Genomic DNA, 20480 nt, shown 5'->3' with positions numbered 1-20480 from the left:
GCAGGAAACAGCTAAGGAAAGTTTTCCGTCGAAGAAATACTGGGAACAGAATTGTGGTTCTCTTTATTGGCAAAAAAAAAAAAAAAAGAGTATAGCACTAGAAACGCTATCGCGGCTACTCCATCTAACAGAATAACACTCACTGCTAACTTCACAATGTAGAAATCTTCAGCGTGTTCGCTATTCCATAGCCAATCGAATCTCGCATGTTTAGTATTTCCGTTCAATAGTTCTTATTGATATCTGTTTGTGAACTTTCTCTCCTTGACATCCTCTATCAAGTACTTAACGTGAAAACCCAATTCGATCCTGGGTTATTCAGGCTGTTAGAACTATCGAATTTATTTGTTTCTACTTTGTTCTACCTGTTTTTATCTAGGATTTGAAACCACTAGTTACTAGTCAGTTTCGTATTAAAACTTCGAATTTATTATAAATGAACTTCGCATAACAGAAAAAGAAAATATAATAATAAGTAAAAAAAAAAAAAAAAGGGAGAGAGAGAACTTTGAGAATTTGCCAAACGTGCGTCAATTAGGTCATCAACAGCCTAGACGTGGGATGAAGAAGATTCAGGATGCCTTTCGCGTTTTTTTTTTTTTTTTCCGCTACTCGTCTCTGTTTCTAGCGTCAAATTTCTGCTCACAGCTGTGATTAAACTGTAATCGGGACCGCGTATTCTGTTAGCAGACGACATTATCGGGAGGCGACTGTTGTTTGTTGACTTTTGCCACCCACAACTGTTTTTGTTTGCCCTGAAAGTCAATTCAGTGACACAAAGTAACCGAAAAGCAGACACGTGACTACATTACTGTCAGGCTATCCACGGTATTCTGAAATCTTCCGAATATCTCAAGTCCGTTGGACACAACAAATAGAGTATACACATGCGGTTTTCAATTTGGTGATCTCTCGTATCTTCGGCTACAACTGCTTAATCGCATTATCATACAATTACACAAAAATATAGCCAAGAAAATTCACGATTCAAGGAAAAGAAACAAAATCAGCTCAGCCACTTATTATTATTATTATTATTATTATTATTATTATTATTATTATTATTATTATTATTATTATTTAAATCTGTGTGTTTCTTTATTTTGCCTTACGTATATTGCATGTGCGTGTGTGATATAATGAAAATTAGTGAAATTGAAATTTTTTTCTTCCAGGCTACTGAGTGACGACGAGAAGAAGCCATTTGTGGAGGAAGCCGAGAGGCTAAGAGTGATTCACAAAAAGGAACACCCCGATTACAAATATCAGCCTAGAAGGAGGAAACCGCCGAAAGGTGTAAGCAGCGGTCAATCTCCAGAACCAGCATCACATCCCCATGGCGCAACAGTCATATTCAGGTAAGAAAACCGAACTCCTTTGAAGCGAACACTAGAACAATCAACTCCAGCAAATGCTAAACATTCGCTTGACTTTAAACTATTACTTTTTCTTATAATTTATCAGTCCTTCCCAACTCTTATGGGTAACTCTAGCCGATATTAATAACTGCAATTTTCAAGACATCATAACCGGCTGTATCCTAAAACTGATGAATGTTAAAGCTAACTTGAGTTCCCAGACGGTAAAATGTGATATAAATTACAAGAAAAAAAAAATCCTTAATGCATAGAAATTCATTTATTTGCAAGTAAAATCGAGATTCATAACTTGTGTGATTGAATAAGAGCCATTTTCAAAGGATGCTACAATCTGAGGACGGGATGTCAGGAAAGTGCGATTCTCCATGATGGGATGAGGGATGAAGGGGAATTATCTGGAATGATGTCGCCTCCAAGAGCCAAAACATTTTCTTAGAAAATTTTCAATTTTGCGGATCAGAAACATATCAACTGAACGTATTTTAAAAAATCTTATAAATCATTAAAAAGATAACAAGAACTTCTGAATTCCAAAACAAAATTAAGTTAAATTAACTGCAATAATTACAGTACTTATGTCCTGTTAGCAGCCTGAAAATCGTCTTCTGATCGACAATTCGCAAGTCGCGGATTTGAATCCCATTGCAGTCATGGGTGTTTGTGGAGATGATTAGGTGGTAGATGATTTTCACTGCATGGTGTGAAACCCCAACATGTTTATTAGAGGCCTAAATTTAGTGGCTTGAAAAAATGTCGTGTTTGATCTACAGAGCAGAGTTTCCGGATTATCTAACCGCCGTAGTCCGCCCAAAGTACTAAATACAACAAGCTACGTTTAGTGGTTGAGATTCGCATTAAAAATGAAGTTTAAAAAATCATTTTATTGGAAAAAATTTTAACGCAAAACTTTATGTATTTTATGTACCAGTATTTCACTTAAGTGTTAAAATCGTGACCTAATACCAAAAGTCGTGGTCCGAATGGGTAGGGAGTGGTTTGAAACCCCCGGGAAAAAGTGGATGAATGTAAAGCGAAGTTTATTCAAGAAAGATCGCAATAAAGTAAATTCATTACAGAAAAAAAAAAGGATTTCAGCTGTCTATGAGACATGAATTCCAACACTTTGCTTAGTTCAGTAGGTTGTTATAACAACCGACATGTTTTATCTGTCTCATATCATCAGGCAATCAATGATGCCCACCTTCTGATCTCGCCCAGAACAAAAAACTACAATTTTAATGGAAGGTTAATAAATGGCACGACAGAACGTTGTTAACATAGAGACACGTTATCTGTCGCCTAGGCAACATGAAAACAATACACGAAGATAAGTTACAAACTTGTGATAAAGGTTTGCTGGTATCTGTTCGACATGCTGAAGATTCATGGTCACTCAGACTTGAGATTCTCAGGAGTGCGACGGTATCTTGGTATACCGCAAGCGGCTAACATGTTGTGCTGAAACCAGGAACGTTTGATTTCGATAAAGGATATACCTTTCAAGGATGTCTCGCGTTTCAAACATTTTGAGCTTTCTGTTCTAAGCTTAACAATACGTTTTTTCTGAAATTCAATCCCTAAATGCAGAATTAACCCATAAGAAGAAAAGGCATTCCAAAAATCAAGAAATCAATCTACACAATTTATTTCACAGTTTGGTCAAAACATATGCGAGATAGAAAGAAAAATGCGTTCGTGCTTACTAAAAATAAGATCGGTAGTCAATAATACTTTTTTTTTAAAAATCTCATTATAGAAATAATGAAATTTTTTTAAAAGTAATATAGAAATAATGATATTTTTTAAAGAGTTTTTTTAGAAATAATATTAATCTCGCGCAGTATATCCACTAATTCCATTATTTGAAAACTGGCAAAAAATATAGGATGATATTTGGTGCAGGACTCAGTATAGAAGTGGAAAAATGAGATAATTTCCAAAGAAACTAAATAAGGAAGGAATTAATTCACAACCAAGGTTTAATTAAAGATGTTTGCAACAACACATTAATGAAAAATATTCCTTATAACTTAATTAGATTTTTGAGAAAGAACCCGTTTATTCAAATAGCTTACCACGTTATTTAGCTCAAGTACGTTCAGTTTGAACAGGCAGCAAACATAATCAGCTGAAACAAATGGAGGAAAGGGAATGAAGTAATACGAAATCATGAGCTCATAACACTAAAATAGCAGCCAAGTTATCATAAGCAAATTTTCATTTCCTATACAAATTCATAAAGAAGCATGCTGAAAAAATAAAATAAAATTCTATTAGAATAAGAATGTTCCAAGGTGAAATAAAGTTGAGCTGACAAATTTTAATAATGATCAGTGGCGGCTCGTGGCTTGAAATCGTGGGGGTGCTGCAACTTTCAAAATATACATACATGCTGAAAGTACAGTGTAATATGTGTTTGGATAAAATATCAAAATGATGGTAAAAGTTTTAAAAAATTAAACATGAAAAAATATTGTTTATTATCGATAAAATTACACAGTTTGGTATAATTCAAAATTACTTAAAAATAAAATATATTCTTCTTGTTTTGTTTCATGAAAAATATTATTTATTATCAATAAAACGATACAGTTTAGTATAATTCAAAATTACTTAAAAATAAAATCCATTATCATAACCCCAATAATGTTCTAAAATAAAAACTATAACAAATGTTATGTCTTTAATTGTAATCTCCAAATATTTAAGGAGACGGAGTAAACACGATAAGCACTACGAACACTCTACTACTGGCGCAAACTGCATATAAACAGTGGAACTGTGCGACGGACAGAGCCGTATTACGCTAATAGCTCGCAAGCATATGACGTGCATATGTTTGCACGCGTAGCAAATACTAGCAATATGACACTGTGGTAAACACAGTACTGTTTGCGTCCTTCGCCCTCCTAAGTGCTAGGAGATGGATTTTTATTATTTTTTATACAAAATAAGGGAATTGTATAGAATTGTTGATGATAAAATTAAATATTACAAGCAAATATAAATAAATTAATAAATATATTTATGTATCGAAAAAAATTGGGGGTGCTTCAGTTCCGTAGCGCCTATGCACGAGCCTCCCCTGGTAATGATTTAAAATACAAGTTTTCATGAAATTCCGTATGGTCAAATCGAAGTTGTCATATATGATCGGAAAGACAAACAGATGGACAAAAGGAATGCAATCTCAACTCATATTTTGCGAGAAATGATAATATATTATATTATTTGAGCTTTTAGAAATATAAAGGACGAAAAACTATAGTAGACTTACTTGAAAGCCATTAATATTTTACAGGGTAAAAGTATCAAAGAATACTTGAAAATATTCTTTGATACTTATAAATGGCGCCGTGGATTAGCTGGTTAAAGCGCCTGTCTAGTAAACAGGAGATCGTGGGTTCGAATTCCACCGGTGCCTATTATTCTAATTTTGTTTGACATCTGGCGATGCATAACTAAATGTATTCTACTCATACGTTTGTTTCTTTCTCACCTATTATAACTAGAAAACTGCGTATTATATATTTTCATATATGACAGAAATATTTATGGAGCGAATTCAACAAAAGGAATATTGTAATCGATTTTTATTTTTGAGTGTTAAAATGGTTGATATTCGTGAACTACATAACCTTAGTAAATATAAAACATGCGCTTGCATAAATATTGAAGAAAAAAAGTTAGTCCTTAATTAATACCCAAAACGATGTGCACATTTTTGGAATGATACGATTTTCCACGATTCATCTAAATTTATATTTATCATTATTTTATTTCATTTTTAGATGTTTCAACCTTCCCTATTACATGTATGAAGAGGCTTATAAAATTTCTTTACTTGGTCTCTAGAGCGGTTTATCTTAATCATCTCAGAATTATACCCACGGTACTAATGTGTGATAGCTTTATAGTTTTTTCGAGAAAGAACTATAAAGAACTATATTTTTTCGCAATTCAAAAGAAAAAAATAATATATATTTTTACATATTTTGCATAATGCAAAAACACGATGTCGTTTTCTTTGAAATCGTACTGCTGGTATTGACTAATCGAACTATTTTAATAGCGCTGGCGTCAATATTGGTCACATGATTTCATACTAACAAGATGAAAGCAATAAATGATGGTAATATCATCTCACATTTACTAACTGACAACCTTTCACTCAAAGCAAAAAGACAGCAGTTTGGGTATATACGATATGTATATTGTCATTTCACTCTGAGTTAGTAAAAAAAATTACAAATTTCGTAACCGACTACTGGTAAGAAATTTGTAAATACTTTAGCAAATAGAAATTATCCAGCTTATGCTAGTAGTTTTAGAACCATCTCAGTAATAAACTCTTGTGAAATTATTTTGCTGAAATACCTCATTTAACTTTTACAAATTTCATTCGTGGCTTAAATTCACCAATTCAAATCACTTTACATGAAACCTTTTTTTATGTTTCTTTAGTCACTTTAATGTTTGTTCAAACATTACGTAAGCTGAGCAAATCATTAGGCTTAGAAAAGTTTTTGTTATTTACAAAATAAGAAAAAAATAATAATAATATCTTACTTTGCTTATTATCCCTTTATTAATGCTACTGTTTCTTCTTTTTGTATACTGCACGAATTTATTATTATTTTTAAAGCGACTTTCGATAAATTTGAATTTACTGTCCTTATATTTGCACCGTATCTCTAGCAGACGAAATAGAAGCAATTAGTAGCACGGCATAACAGCGCCACCTGAAGTAATAGTTCTTATTAAAATATTTCGTTTATTTAAAATCGATGCATGTTGCCAAGTTGAATATCAAAACGCCGTCTCTTGGTCGCTAAATTGTGGCTATGTAAAAGAAAAAAAATTAAATCACATTTCATATAGAGAAGAATTTAATAATTAAGGCACAAATTACTGGGATGAGTTGTTCTAAATCATACATAAACAAAAAGAAACAATTAATTGCATTTACTACCATGCAAAACTATCTTCTGATTCGTTTGGCTTTAAGTTTAATCTTTTTCATCTTTGTTTTTAGTGACCTTAAGAAGCAGTTCAGTGGAATTTCCTCTCCACACAAGATTCTTACCCCCCCCCCTCCTCACTCAGAGTTTATTCCGAAAAATGCAAGCAGTGGTTTTATTTTTCCACGGAAGTGATAATTACCCACTGCTTACTAACGTCAGCATGACTTCTGCTGCCGACCGAAAATCTTGTACATGGGTGCCGCACCCGAAACCGCAAAGGTACACATGTGCAGCCGAAACGCAGCGTCCGGTCAAAGCCCCGAACCTGAGCCCTTCATAACAGCTGGATAGTCGCAACTTTTTTCTCATGCCGATAATTGCTCTCGCAGTTCTCCATACCTCGACACTGGGGATGTCTTGAGAACACAGGGCGAAGGGTGAACGCATTCACAAGAGCCTATGATATTACGGGCTAGAAAGGGTGACCTCTTTGTTGACGTTCTTGGATCCCCCACAAACCGATAAAACGACATATCGCCAGTTCACCGAAACTCAAAACCACCGGTCGGGGTTAAAGGTTAAACTTCATGCTTTGTAGCTGCTTCCTATCCTAATTTTTATTTTTAATAGAGGGCAAAAGAATAGGATATCACTTTCCTATTTTTTTTAAAGTCTGTTAGCACTCGTAAATCAAATCAGCACAATTTAGCAGTAAACACCTACAATAAAAATTAAGTTTTCAATCCTTGATAATGTTCTGACTAGCAGATGGCGCTGTAATCGGCATTTCGGAATCTTTGTTATTTAATATATATTTGTGAAATGTGCTTGTTCTTTAAATGAGTAATTAATTAACAAGATCGATTAATTAGTATGCAAAAATTTTTATAGATATATTTTCGAAAAATAGGCGACTTGAAAACTGCACTTTAATTCATACATTCCGGACAAAACTCAGTTAATGCAGATCACTTCGATAAATCTGTGAGGGCCTAAAATTGAGACACTATAAATTTCATTTTTACTAGCAATTCTATCGTGACAATATTTTTTAAGATTCCTCGTTTGTTTTATACATCCAATTTAGTAGGTGGATAAATAAAATAATGTCGATTAGCGCATTTGTCATTTTTATAGCAATCATTTTCATATGGTTTTCTGAATAATCATTAACCATTTCTAGGAACATGTTGTGTAACAGGCAAAATTATTGGCATTACTTTTGTTGTTGTTCTTTTACCAAGGACAATTGGGTAGATGGCTAATGGAATCGTGCGAGTGTGACTACAGAATTAGACTTTTCTTAATCAGTTTATTAACTGGACATTAAATAGTTTGAAACTACTTTCAGGAAGGTAGTTGACAAAAAAAAAAAAAAAAAAAAGCGTGAGTATAATTCAAATGTAATTACCGTTAAAGAGAACCCAAAAATCACGATTCTAAAAGTAATGATTCAGCCCACTGGATACTATCGGCTTCTTCTCCTCTGGGTCATGAAATTTTGATGCGTGCCCTCTTAATTGTCAGTAATTCTAGCAAGGATTAATGAGTAGGACTCCTGGGGACGGTAATATATTAAGGGGGATGGCTAATATTAATCAGGATTACGTGTGGCATGTGTACACACATCTTTAGACGTTTAACCTCAAAGTAACCTCTGGAAATTGTGGCATCCGGGCTATTACAGACTACGAAACGTTGTAAAGCATGTAGTTTAGGGTTAACATCCGCAAACTTTACGCGATAGTGCTTAGCATTTAAACTAGTTAAGGAGAAAATTCGCTAGTGTCATCTGGTGGCGAATAATTGACGGAGACTGTCTCCGTATTGTCTGTGTTCAGCATCTGACATAATTCCAGTATTTGTATAGAGTAGTGAATTGTGCTGCTCATGCGATAATCAGTGTAATTCCGTGCCTTCCATAAAGTATCTTTACCTGTGGCTGACACAACGCATAAGTTCCAGCTTTGACCTACCTTAGCTGGCGCCTAAACAGATATTTCTCCCTGACTTCAGGTATTCTTAGCTGCATACCGCAGTGAGTGTGACAAAAGAGAGAGGGGCTGGCGAGTTAGGGTTATGTGGGACTCATTAATTACTCCAATAGACTGCACGGAAGGGGAGGGATGAGAGATATCTGAGAAACCCATTTTTAGATATGGGTAATTTTATAGATGTCGCATTTACAAATGTTAATTACTTTCATTATTTTTCTTGGGTTAGAATGGCAATCCAAGACCCAGATTTTAACCCGTTTGTTAAAAAAGGGGGAATTAAAGTAAAATGAATCATCAATTCCCACCCCGTTTTCCATCTACTTTATGAAATGACCTGTGCCATTGGTTTTATTTCGCTTCCTCATAGAGGGTTTGCAGACGACTTTAAATCATACCGATAATTTTGTAATTATAATTACAACCGAGGAAAGGGTAAATATCCTCCATCATTCCTCCCTCCTTAGCCACTAGGCGCCATGCTATCGTGTGACGGACGGCCCTGAAGCACGGGAAGTCACATAGATAATGTTCGTTAAAGTTGCGCGGTAAGATAAAAGGTCACGAAGCAGACGATGCGATTATAAATTTCTGTACAAGGCAAATAGACCACGTGCAGTCAAAAATAAAAATAAAAACTCAAAGAGTGGAGAAATACCACCTAACGAACCTACTTTCTTCTCAATAATCTAAACATTTCATAGAAGTGCAAGATTTTTTCGCCTCGATATCCGAGTGCAGGCAGAAAACTCGGTCACAGGTCGTGAATAACCTTCATTTTATAGCTCGGTATTCCCCTTCTGTTATTGTTGGTAAGTGACTCAGCGCTCTAAGCGAAATATTTAAGATTTTTTTTTCCTTTGTAAACTCTTCTTGACAAAACTTATGCTTATAAAGGTCCCTTACAAACGTTGTGGTTATATTTCTTTTGTTTGTTCTTACGAAATCGTTATTATATTTTAAATGTATCCATTGAGGTTGTTTTATATAATACTACTTGAAGCAATACACGCAAATTCCAATACCATCGGTACTACATTTGGAATAGTAAAGTCAAATTGCGATTCACAATATTTAAATACGGTTCCGTCCTAGCTTATGGCACAAAAGACCTCAACTACTAAAAGACCAAATAGTTTTCGAGTACCTTTCGTATTTTTATCAACATAATATTAAGTTAATATTGAGTGCTTAGAGTGTATTGTAATATAACTTGGAATAAAACAATACATTGCCACGAGAAGAATATATATCCTAATAATTTTTCAAGTGAGTATAAACCTTGAATAACAACTGAAAAAAATACACCAAGAAAGAAGCTGAAATATTTAAGTTTTTTATATAAAAAAATAGGGGACGAACATTTCTTTTGCACAAGACCCCGGGAGTGTCTGACATCATCCCGCCTGGAGATGCTTCAGGTGCCAGTCACGCATCTCTTTGGATCGTCGTAACACGAGCGTGTTCAGACCCCATGTTGACATTCGGATGTCCCAGTGACCGTATTGATGACTGCAAACACTCGTAAATCCCCATAACGAACATCAGACTCCATAGCTACCCTGCAAGCAAGGAAGACGTCATAACTTGTGGCTGATAAAATGCAGCAACCACTGGACACGCCGATACAACAGACGAAGCCATCTGTCTTTCCTCAGTCGGTAGGATTGATCTTCCATCCGATGGTGGCCCTGGGTGGGAGGAAGTTCGTGGGTTTCCATCCGCAGTGGGACAGACAACATATCCTGGCCATCATCAAGGACTCGGCTTCATGATGAAAATGAACAGGCTGTCAGAGGAAGCTTTTACGACGCTAAATTTGCGCAGTTAGAGTGAGCTGTCACGCGACAGTGCGAATGAGCGCAAACTTGCTACCGGATACATGTGAGGAACCTACAACGTCATTTCCGTGATACTTTAGGACTATGGTACGCCTCACATTTTCGGATACCTAGTACACACCAATTTATGTAAGGGATTTTTAACTAATATTATCTACATAGAAGAAACTTATAGAGCATAAAGAATCCTTGCTACTCTGAATGAAAGGACATTGAGAATTTATCATGTCAATTTCCTTTTTGGGGATTCTTAAAAAATAAAGATTGCTACCAATATAACAATGGACGGTGTTGAAGAACACTAAAAGAAGAAATCTCCTTTGATTCCATTTCAGGACCATCAAAGATCGATTTTTTTTTGAAACATTCACATAACTCTAGTCCCACAAAGAATCAAACAGAAAATCTTCGAATCCAAATTTGCATTTTGTGAACAGAATACGAAACTTGTTATCTACGTAAATGTCTTGTTTAAAAAGAATAGTAAATTGTTTAATTGCTTTGGTTTACTTTCTTGTGGAGATTGAAGTTTTAAATAAATCGTGTGTGTGTGTGTGTGTGTGTGTGTGTGTGTGTGTGTGTGTGTGTGTGTGTGTGTGTGTGTGTGTGTGTGTGTGTGTGTGTGTGTGTGTGGCTGCACGTTTGAAGAGATTTTTTTTTACCAGCATCACTCATTTACTTGATATAAGTAGGACTGCTTCTTGGTCATGCAACTAATTACTTAATTAGACCAATTACTTGAAATTCGTGGCTATTTTCGTGATCTCTGCTACTAGATGGAGTTTGGTCAAGTGACCGTGGGATAAACATAGTTCTGCGTTGTCGATCATAGGGTCTTTATTAGTTAATTTGTAGTTATTAAAAACCTGAAGGTAGTCAAAAGCAAACACGAAATGTATCGCCTTTCTTGATCAAAGAAACCACAAAACACGTCTACTCCATTTACCTTCCCTCCCTGCCTTATTTTAGGCAAGTTGGTTTTGCACTCCACAGGACATCATTGCTCTCATAAATAACCAAAGTAAAAGTGGCAACTCTGAAAGGTTATTCGCTACTATATGACTAAATTAATATATTAAACCCTTAAGCAGGGGAACTCATCCTCAAATCAACTGTTACTTGGCATGTTCATTTGATTCAGTATTGTGTGTGTGCTCCAAACAGTACTGTATATGATTTCGTTTTCCTTCTTCAGGTCTCTCAAGCCATTAACCCAAGACGAACAACCTCTCCAGTCAGTTCCTAGTCCACACCAACAAGGTTCTCCCCATGGGGCTCATGGGCCTCCAACACCGCCCTCAACTCCAAATCGTGCTGAACTTCCATCGAAGGCAGGACATCCGTTTCCGAAAGGGACCAGACAAGGTTTGTGTTTTAACAGGCAATGCTATGTTCCTTGTTTGTTACATTTTAAACTTCAAAGTTTGTGTTCAACATAACGTGACAAAACTTTAAAAAACACTGGTTTAGCTGTATATTTAATTAATAATTTTTTATAAATTTAATTAATAATTAATTTATAAAATGTATTAATAAAACTGATTTCTTTAATAAAAATCGAATTCTCTAACATATTTAATTTCGCCCTCAAAAAAAAAAAAAAAAAAAAAAGCATTGGGCTGTCAATTGGTAATCCGCTTCTGACCTTTGTCACAACGAAAAGTACAAGGTTTTTCTTCTCAGAGCGATTATATGAAATATAACACGAACGAGAATGCGGTAGATATTTGCTGCTGCCATCTCGTGTTCATATTTCTAAAGAATATTACTGTGTGTATATTAAGTGCATCGGAGAAACGCCTATTCACCTGCGCCGAAGATCGATCAACCAGAAACCGGTTGAAAAGTGGCCTCGAAAAAGTTCTCACTAAAACTAAACATAAAAATCTTCTGATCTTACTCCATCACTTGGCTTAGCAGGCACTCGTTGATTTAATAATAATAATTTTAATTAAAACAAAGAAGTTCCGCCTATTGTCATTATGAAATAAAATGTCGTTATGTAATTCATTTATTTTTATGAGGATATTATCGTATTAATATTTTTAATTTATTTATCACATCACATAGTGTTTTCATTATAATGGATTTTTGTGTAAGATTGTTGGTTATTAATTTTTATTATAGAATTCTCTGTTTAATTAAGGGGATATTAAATCCCACATTGTTTTAAAACCGAATAAGAAACTCAAAGATTGGAATCAGAGAGTTTCATGCCGATAGTATAATAAACTATAAAAGTATCGGCGATTACCAGCGTGAGCTAATGCAAGTAGTCCTAGTACGTAGTACAACTCGCAGCAAAGGTGGTAAAGTTCTGATCGCTATTCTTGGTATTTTCCATAATGTAAAAACACATTTCCTAGGAAATGTATGCTGTTATTACATTATGGTGGTAGGTCACTCTTTTCGCTATCACTTTGGTATTAATTTGGTCTAGTTACTCACTGATGAAGCCTCAATAAAGGCTGAAACCGGTCTGGGTAGTGACCTCCCACTATAATGTAATAACAGCATACATTTCCTGGGAAATGTGTTTTTACATTATGGAAAATACCAAGAATAGCGATCAGAACTTTACCACCTTTGCTGCGAGTTGTACTACGTACTAGGACTACTTGCATTAGCTCACGCTGGTAATCGCCGATACTTTTATAGTTTATTATACTATCGGCATGAAACTCTCTGATTCCAATCTTTGAGTTTCTTATTCGGTTTTAAAACAATGTGGGATTAATATCCTCTTAATTTAAATAATGTCTTTATCGCCGAAATGAAGCCTATTGGCTCTTTATATTTATGTAATAAAATTCTCTCTTTAATAATTCGTGTTCTGTTAAAATGAGTTCATGTGGCTTATCTTTATTTCTTAATTTCAATATCGTTAATATTTTCATTATTTTGATAGACGGTTACTACATTGATTTATGTACATTAAAATGAGAAGTGTTTGTAAGGTCTGATTAAAAAGAATAGCGTGGCTGTGCTTATTATTATTATTATTATTATTATTATTATTATTATTATTATTCATTGCCGATGGCACGGCATCGCTAATGATCTTAGCCATATAATAACACTCTGCATTGTTTTGCTTCAGTGTCCTTTATTGTCAAGTGCCGAAAAGCAATATACTGTTACCTCACCTCTAATTTCATAGTCTGGGAATCAGATTTGATTATAAATATTTCGAAATAATCTGTGAAGGAGGTTTCGAGTATTTGCTTGGCTGGTTGGCGGGTAGTTAGCGTATTTCAACAGGCTGCGGGTTCGAATCCCACCGTATGTATGAATGTTTGTGATTGTCTGTAGGTGGGAACTGAATTTCATTGCCAATACGAGACGATCACATCGTTTATTGGAGGTCTGAAGTGGCTTGAAAAAGTTCCATGGTCTCTAGGGCACGGACCATGTACAAAATAAATTAAAAATACAAAATAAAAAAGCAATAATACTAGAAAACAAATTCTTAGCACTCCCACGGTACTAATGTAATATAGGTTTACAAAACCTTCCATGGGTCCGCTTCACATAAAAAAAATATATATCTTCAATTTTAAAGATGGACGAAATCAATATTCAGAAGTCAGGCAAGTCCCGGATGCCCCCTTAACACCAGTCGCTGTTGAAATGAATTAACACTGTTGAAATGAATTAACACTGTTGAAATGAATTAACTAATTTTCAGTGTTTATCCCTAAATAAGTATTTATTTAGGGATAAACACTGAAAATTAGCCTTCTTGAAAGAGCTGAAAGGACAAAAGAAATATTTTAGGACAAATATTACTTAGCAAATAAAATCGCTACTTGCACACTCAAACCAATTTGTATCGACATTTTTGACAGAATCACAGCGAAACAATGCCTTCTGTAATTTTTTTTATTTCCTTTATACTTAATCTTATAAGATCTGTAAGTATATTTTAGTTTTCATAACTTTTTTGATAGACCCATACAAACAAGTCACATGTGAGTTGAAGGCATTCATTGTGTTCTTTATTTTCCAGGTGTAGGCGAACAAGGTCAACCGATTGATTTCAGCCACGTGGATGTCGGCCAACTCACCACAGAAGCCATTGAGAACTTTGATGAATCGGAACTGGATCAGTATTTGCCAAATCAGAGTTGTATTGGAGGGCATTTTAAGACCACTTACTCCGGAGTTCCTCCGCAACCGACTTCAGCTTGTGGATCGAACCCCTACTGCTCAGATTGGTCTTCAAGGTATTTAACTTCCCTTGCCAATTCTGGAAACGGAATTGCCGCTTCATACCGTCTACCTAATACAGCAACTGCCGTCCAACCCGATCCAGATGACACTCTGGACCGCCAAAACAGCAACAGCAATCACAGCTTCCAAGAGATCGGGGGACAAGAACCCTGCAAGTACCAAGAATTGACGCCGGCCGTCAAATCCGAGCAAAGGTCATCTTTGCTGAACAGTCCACAGCGTGGATCGTATGGATTTAGCTATGAACCGGTTTTCCCAGGAGGTTATATACCAGCCAACTCTGCGTCGTATAATTACTATGGAGGACAGTCCTATCAATATCCTTTGCAAAATGGAAAGATGCCTTATCGGGGACTTTCGGAAGAACAGTGGTCCACATATTCTTGAGCGGCTTTAGTACCTTTAATCGTTGGACTTCATTCCACCGCTCCACATCTTCCATCCTTGCTAATCACTCTCGAGCTGTTTGCTTCATGAAAACGATGGTGGTCAATAATCTTCTACATGAATTATTGACGATCATTTACATGCATCTCTGTACAGGCTTTTGTACATACCTCGTTGGGGAGTCAGTATCAGATTTGCTCTATCTGCATATTCAATGCTTATAAAGTTTTTGAACAAGTGACTGTTGAATTATAATCTGAAACAATGGTGGCGCTGCAGGCAGAAACTCACATTGTTACATATTAGAAACTGGTTATCTCTGATTTTGTTTTAATCTCCAAGGACATAGCAGCATATTTCTCAGAAAACACCACACTACCGAAATCTGCATTTTGTCGCCATAGTAACGGCGAATTGATATTGTATCCCTCATATTGAGTTAAGAGTGTAAATACGTATTCATGTAACAGTCTATGAACTCAAAGAAATTATTTCTGTATGAATGTTTTATCACATATATATATATATTTCTATATTGCCCAAATGTTTTGAAATCTCTCATGTGTTAAATAATATTTTTCATACTTTTTTTTCCTAAGAGAGTCACATTTGGCTCTATCAGGCACATCCGTCCAGATAAAAAAAAAAATCAAGTTGAAATTTGTGAAGTTTATTCCACAGTGGCAATTATTAAAAACAAGTAAAACCTTGAAAGAGAAAAGCAATAAAAGATTTTTTGTCAAATGCAGGCAACGTTATAGTTGCTATTCCAACTAAAGTATAAATAAGAGTGTGGTAAAAGAACGATATATGATAATAAGATGAATGATTATTAGAAAATTATTTTTAAATATCCTCTTTTTTGTTATAACTGTTTTACATTATTGCTTAGCAACACTTCTGCTGTATCATATATTAATAAGCTTATAAAGGCAATAATATATATACCTATATATAATAAAGGTTATTTTCTTATCAGTAAACTATTTAAGAGGGAAATGAAGCGGTAAAAAAATATGTTTGGAGCAGCTGCTCCTTAAAATAATACTCAATGTTCTGTGACAGATCTGTGTATATTAAGTCCATGCATGTGTGCCAAACTGTAACCATCCATCATGGCAATTTGTAAATAAAGTCGCCTTATTCTGTTCACTAATTTACTGCTTTGTTTCTGCTTCTTCCAATTACAGACACCCGTTTTAAGTGCTGGAGCCAAACGACAAATCAAATGACACATATATGACTCATTCAGAACAACTTAAAGGCCAAGTTTTTTGAATTATTTATTTATTCATTTATCTTGGGACTAGAAAGAAGGCACACGAGGCAACATAATACAGTAAGAAGTGTACATCCGAGTTTGTTTGTTTTCCTTTCGGAAAATTCTTTGAAGTTGGTTGAATTTTTATTATTCAGCAGTGTTCTTTTTATTAAAATAACAGGATGGAAAATTAAATATTACCTTATTATATCTTACAAACATTTTTTTAACAAATACCGATTGTTAAAGAGTGATTGTGTGATGTTTAAAACAGGATGACCATTGCATTGGACAGTGCAGATGCAAACGCGCGCGTACACACATGAGCCAAAACATTATGGCCATCTACCTAGTAGCGTGCTGGACCACCTACGACTGAGATAACCACCTGCATACCTCTAGGCATTGATTCCAATACACCAGAAGATGTCCTCAAATATTCTGGACCAACTACACAGAATAATGGCTTGGAAATAAGCACCAGAGGGAGTCATTGACGTCGAGTGGAGGACGCTGCGTTCCACCCGATCCCACAAATGCTCGATAGGATTCAAATCAGGAGAAATAGACGGCAAGGGCAGCAAATAGAATGCGAATTATGCCAGAGTGCAACATCGAATGTTCACATTATGATTGAACAATGCGAGCCTTGAAACAAAGGACGTTGTCTTTCTGGAAGAGTCCAAATCCATCGAGTTATATGGTCACCATGTTAGGAATCCATAGTCTGAAACAATTTCCAGGTAACGAGAGGACCTAATGTCCATGAGAACAATCTCCATGCCAGGAGATTGTTCTCATGGGTGTGTAATTTTTTTTTCTAGACTTTTGCACACGTGTTTGATAGATAACCAGGTATGGAAATCGAGGGGCAATGAAATCGGATAATAGATTAGTGTCTGAAGAATGGTTGGCTGATAGATATCAGTGAGCTATTTATGGGGAACTGATATTAGAATGAGGGAAGCGACTAGTCATGTAATACATGATTTTGTTCTGGGATCATTATTATTGATGTTATGTGTTGACAATATAGTCCAACTTTGAAAGGAAGATTGTTATTTGCAGAAGTTGCAAAATTGGAAAAGTTAAGAGCGGATAATTCTGATGTTGCATTTCTTGAGAATAATTTGGTCACGGTGTTTCGTCGAACAAAGGAGTTGATTTTTAAAAAAATGTGAATTTAATGTTTGCAGTGTAAAGTTTTATATTTAAGCCACGGGAAAGCGAATGCAATGCACTTTATAAGTGGAAATGGATTCCAGGAGATGAATCTGGCCAGAGGAATCTTATTAGTGGATGAAGTGGATTTTTTTCGAGGCTACATTGCCACAGTTATGAAAGTGACCCAGAGAATTTCTGCTATATTGAAAAGGACGCTGAAGAAGTCGATTAAAGAATGGGATCGCACTACAAATTAGTACTTCGTTTAATCATATATTCTTTCGATTTTTTTCCTTCAGAAAATTCCACCAACTACACGTAAACTTTGACTTTTATATAGACTTTGATTAATCTACTCAAATCCTTTAGAATATGCAAAAAAAAAAACCCTGATTAAAATGCAAAGACTAACTGAAATTATCATGTCTTTTCTCCCTCTGTTTGCTGCTTTTAACATTGTGAAATAAGACTGCATGAAATAGCAACGACAAAGTATAGATGCTCGCTATCTTGAAAGGATGTGATAAGATATTAGTTTGCTGAAAGATCCTTCTTTTATCAAAATAGTTTCGATAACTTATAGTTGACTTATTTATCAAATACGGAGGATTTATGATTGTTTAAAAATTCCGTTATGTTAGGCCAATAGTTCTTTAACTTTATTAAGCTGAGGATCCCCATTTTAATGCTAAATTTTTGTCGATTCCTAAACTACTGATGTAATAGCCATTTGGAGGCATTCAAGGGGAGAAAAAAGTTCACGCTCATAAAATATCATTATATATATATTTTTTTTCGTTTAAAAACAAAGTTATGCATTTAATTTTAAAGGGGAAAAATCTGCGAATATTCTGAATTTCCAATGTCGTTTGTAATATCACAGATTAAAAAAACTGCTGTTTGATATCAGCATAAAATGAGCACATATTTTGCTCCGTCCACAAATATTGTAATAATCCACACTAACCAAAAAAATTGATTCCATGCATTTTTATTAAAATAAAATTTATTATAATTTTTGATGGAATTTATTTGTTGATTAAATATTTTAATTAAATTTAAGATTTTTTTAAAAACTAAATGATATTTTTGAAATATTTTAAATACGCCTTTATTTCTTTTTCATAATTTTATTGAAATAGCTTGAATATTTCAAACTATAGAAATTCGAGTCGGAATTCGGTGATGTGATTTGATTGATATATAGAGGTAAGACTTTGATTTAGTTGCAATTTAGAAATTGTCCTGATTTCTTGAAAGAAAATACGTTATTGAACTTTAACGGTAGCTATCGCAGAAAAGCTAACTTGTGGAAAACTTTTCCACCTGCATTCGATACAAAGGAGTGCATTTTGATTGAGATTCACGCAGCGATAAGTGAGGTTTTGCTACTAAATTTTCAGTTTTAGTAATTGACCAACCCCAAATCAAAACCTACTAGTCGTAACTATGACTGACATAGATACCGACGCCCTGATAGAAACACTAGACAAAGGTCTGGCTCTAAGCCTACTCAAAAAATTACTAAAAAAATTTGAAGTGGAATGGCCAGGTTATTTGAACCTGTACTCCACAACGAGAGATGATGAGGAAAGTGAGGATTCTGCTAATGCAGAGGAAAAATTGAATTTGGTGGTCTCCAATCCCCCCCCCCCCTGGATCAAGGAGAGTCCCACCGGCGGAAAAAACGCAAAACTCAGTCAACAGAACCACATACAGATGAAGGTATGGAGGAAGATGGACACAACTCTGACCCTCCTACCTCCACTAAAGAGAAATTGCCTCCAATTATCTTAAGAGAAAAGAATAGGTGGACAGAACTACGGGCCACTATGACTAGTCAACAGATAGCATACTCTACTGCAAAGAATTTAGACGATGGTATTAAAATCCAACCCGCCACTATAATGGACTTCCGTAGACTCACAAAAGAGTTAGATAATAAAGGTGTACAATATCATACCTTCACCCTTGACTCCGAGAGGAACCTGAAGGTGGTTCTCCGTGGAGTATCAGAGCACATACAAACAGAAGACATAGCCGCTGATCTTCGCTACCAAGACCTACCCCCCATCAAGGTCAGTAGAATGACCAGAGCAGACAAAAGTCCGATGCCACTCGTCTTAGTAGAGATTCACCAGGCATATAAAAACATATATGACCTAACTTCAATTTGTGGGCTAAAAATCAGCCCAGAACCGCTAAGGAAAAGAACCTCATCAGGACAGTGCCACAGGTGCCAAAAATATGGTCATGCTCAGAGATTGTGTAAAGCGGAATACAAATGTTTAAAATGCGGAGAGAGCCACCCCACATATACCTGCACTAAGCCAAAATCCACCCCGGCTAAATGTGCAAACTGTGGGGGCCCGCATCCAGCCAACTACAAAGGATGTATACAACACCCAAAAAACAGACGATCTGCTTCCTCTACTTATCTACAAAAACCAGCAGCAGTAGCTCCAACTCCTCAACCCTCCAGAGGTCGACAAAACACGATACAAAACCAAATGCCGCAACCAGAAGCCCGGATCGAAGCAAACCTCAATCGGCAGACAAAGTCCTATGCAGAAGTAGTCCGCTCAACAAAAACCACTCAGGAGCAATACAACCCAAATTTAGCAGCAGTCATCACAAACTCCCTTGCAAATATGCTGCAAGATTTCAGCAAATCTAACCCCACATCGGACTCCAGAAAAAGATTTCTGCAAGAAACCCAATCCATCCTAGTAGCTCTCATAAATGTATAAAAATAAAAGCACTCCAGTTTCCCTACAGATCATTGCTTGGAATGCTAATGGACTTAAAAACAAGATTCTGGAACTCCAAGAGTTTGCACAAAGATATAACCCAGACATCATCTTAATAAACGAATCCCACTTAAGACCAGCAGACAACCCCAAAGTTAGAGGTTACCTTCTCCACAGAAATGATAGAATAAACTACAGAGGAGGAGGCACCGCCATTTTCATAAAAAACCACATCGATCACCACTCTGTAACTAGCCCCTCAACTAAAAATCTAGAGCTCACAGGAATAGTAGTACCCACTACTTCAACTGGGAAACTAACACTTTATGCAGCTTACAACCCTCCATCAAAGAATCTATTATATTCAGATCTAGATGCCGTCCTAGGCAATAATGATCAAATCATCATTGCCGGTGATCTAAACGCAAAACACCCATCATGGAACAGTAAAACTACAAACAGAAATGGCTACACACTCTTTAGCTACTCCAGTTCAAATTATGCAGT

General features: G+C 35.6%; 1 protein-coding gene and 1 non-coding gene across 2 annotated transcripts in view; both read left to right on the top strand.

Moving 5' to 3' along the window:
* LOC150107948 (transcription factor SOX-9-like) overlaps nt 1-15954 on the top strand; it is a 51441-nt gene extending 35487 nt beyond the window's left edge. Inside the window, exons 2-4 of the mRNA XM_090415482.1 lie at nt 1176-1358; nt 11374-11543; nt 14188-15954. Coding sequence (XP_090271608.1) covers nt 1176-1358; nt 11374-11543; nt 14188-14798 — 964 coding nt within the window. The 3' untranslated portion in view covers nt 14799-15954. The remainder of the gene's footprint in view (nt 1-1175; nt 1359-11373; nt 11544-14187) is intronic.
* On the top strand, nt 4730-4803 carry TRNAT-AGU (transfer RNA threonine (anticodon AGU)). The gene has a single exon. It is a non-coding gene; the product is annotated as a tRNA-Thr (tRNA).
* Nucleotides 15955-20480: the final 4526 nt, after the last annotated feature.

Source organism: Typopeltis vanoorti, chromosome 3, assembly GCF_054136105.1.
Source record: "Typopeltis vanoorti isolate ZY-2024b chromosome 3, IOZ_Tvanoo_1.0, whole genome shotgun sequence".
Taxonomy (NCBI): Eukaryota; Metazoa; Arthropoda; class Arachnida; order Uropygi; family Thelyphonidae; genus Typopeltis; species Typopeltis vanoorti.
This window is presented reverse-complemented; position numbering and strand designations above follow the sequence as displayed.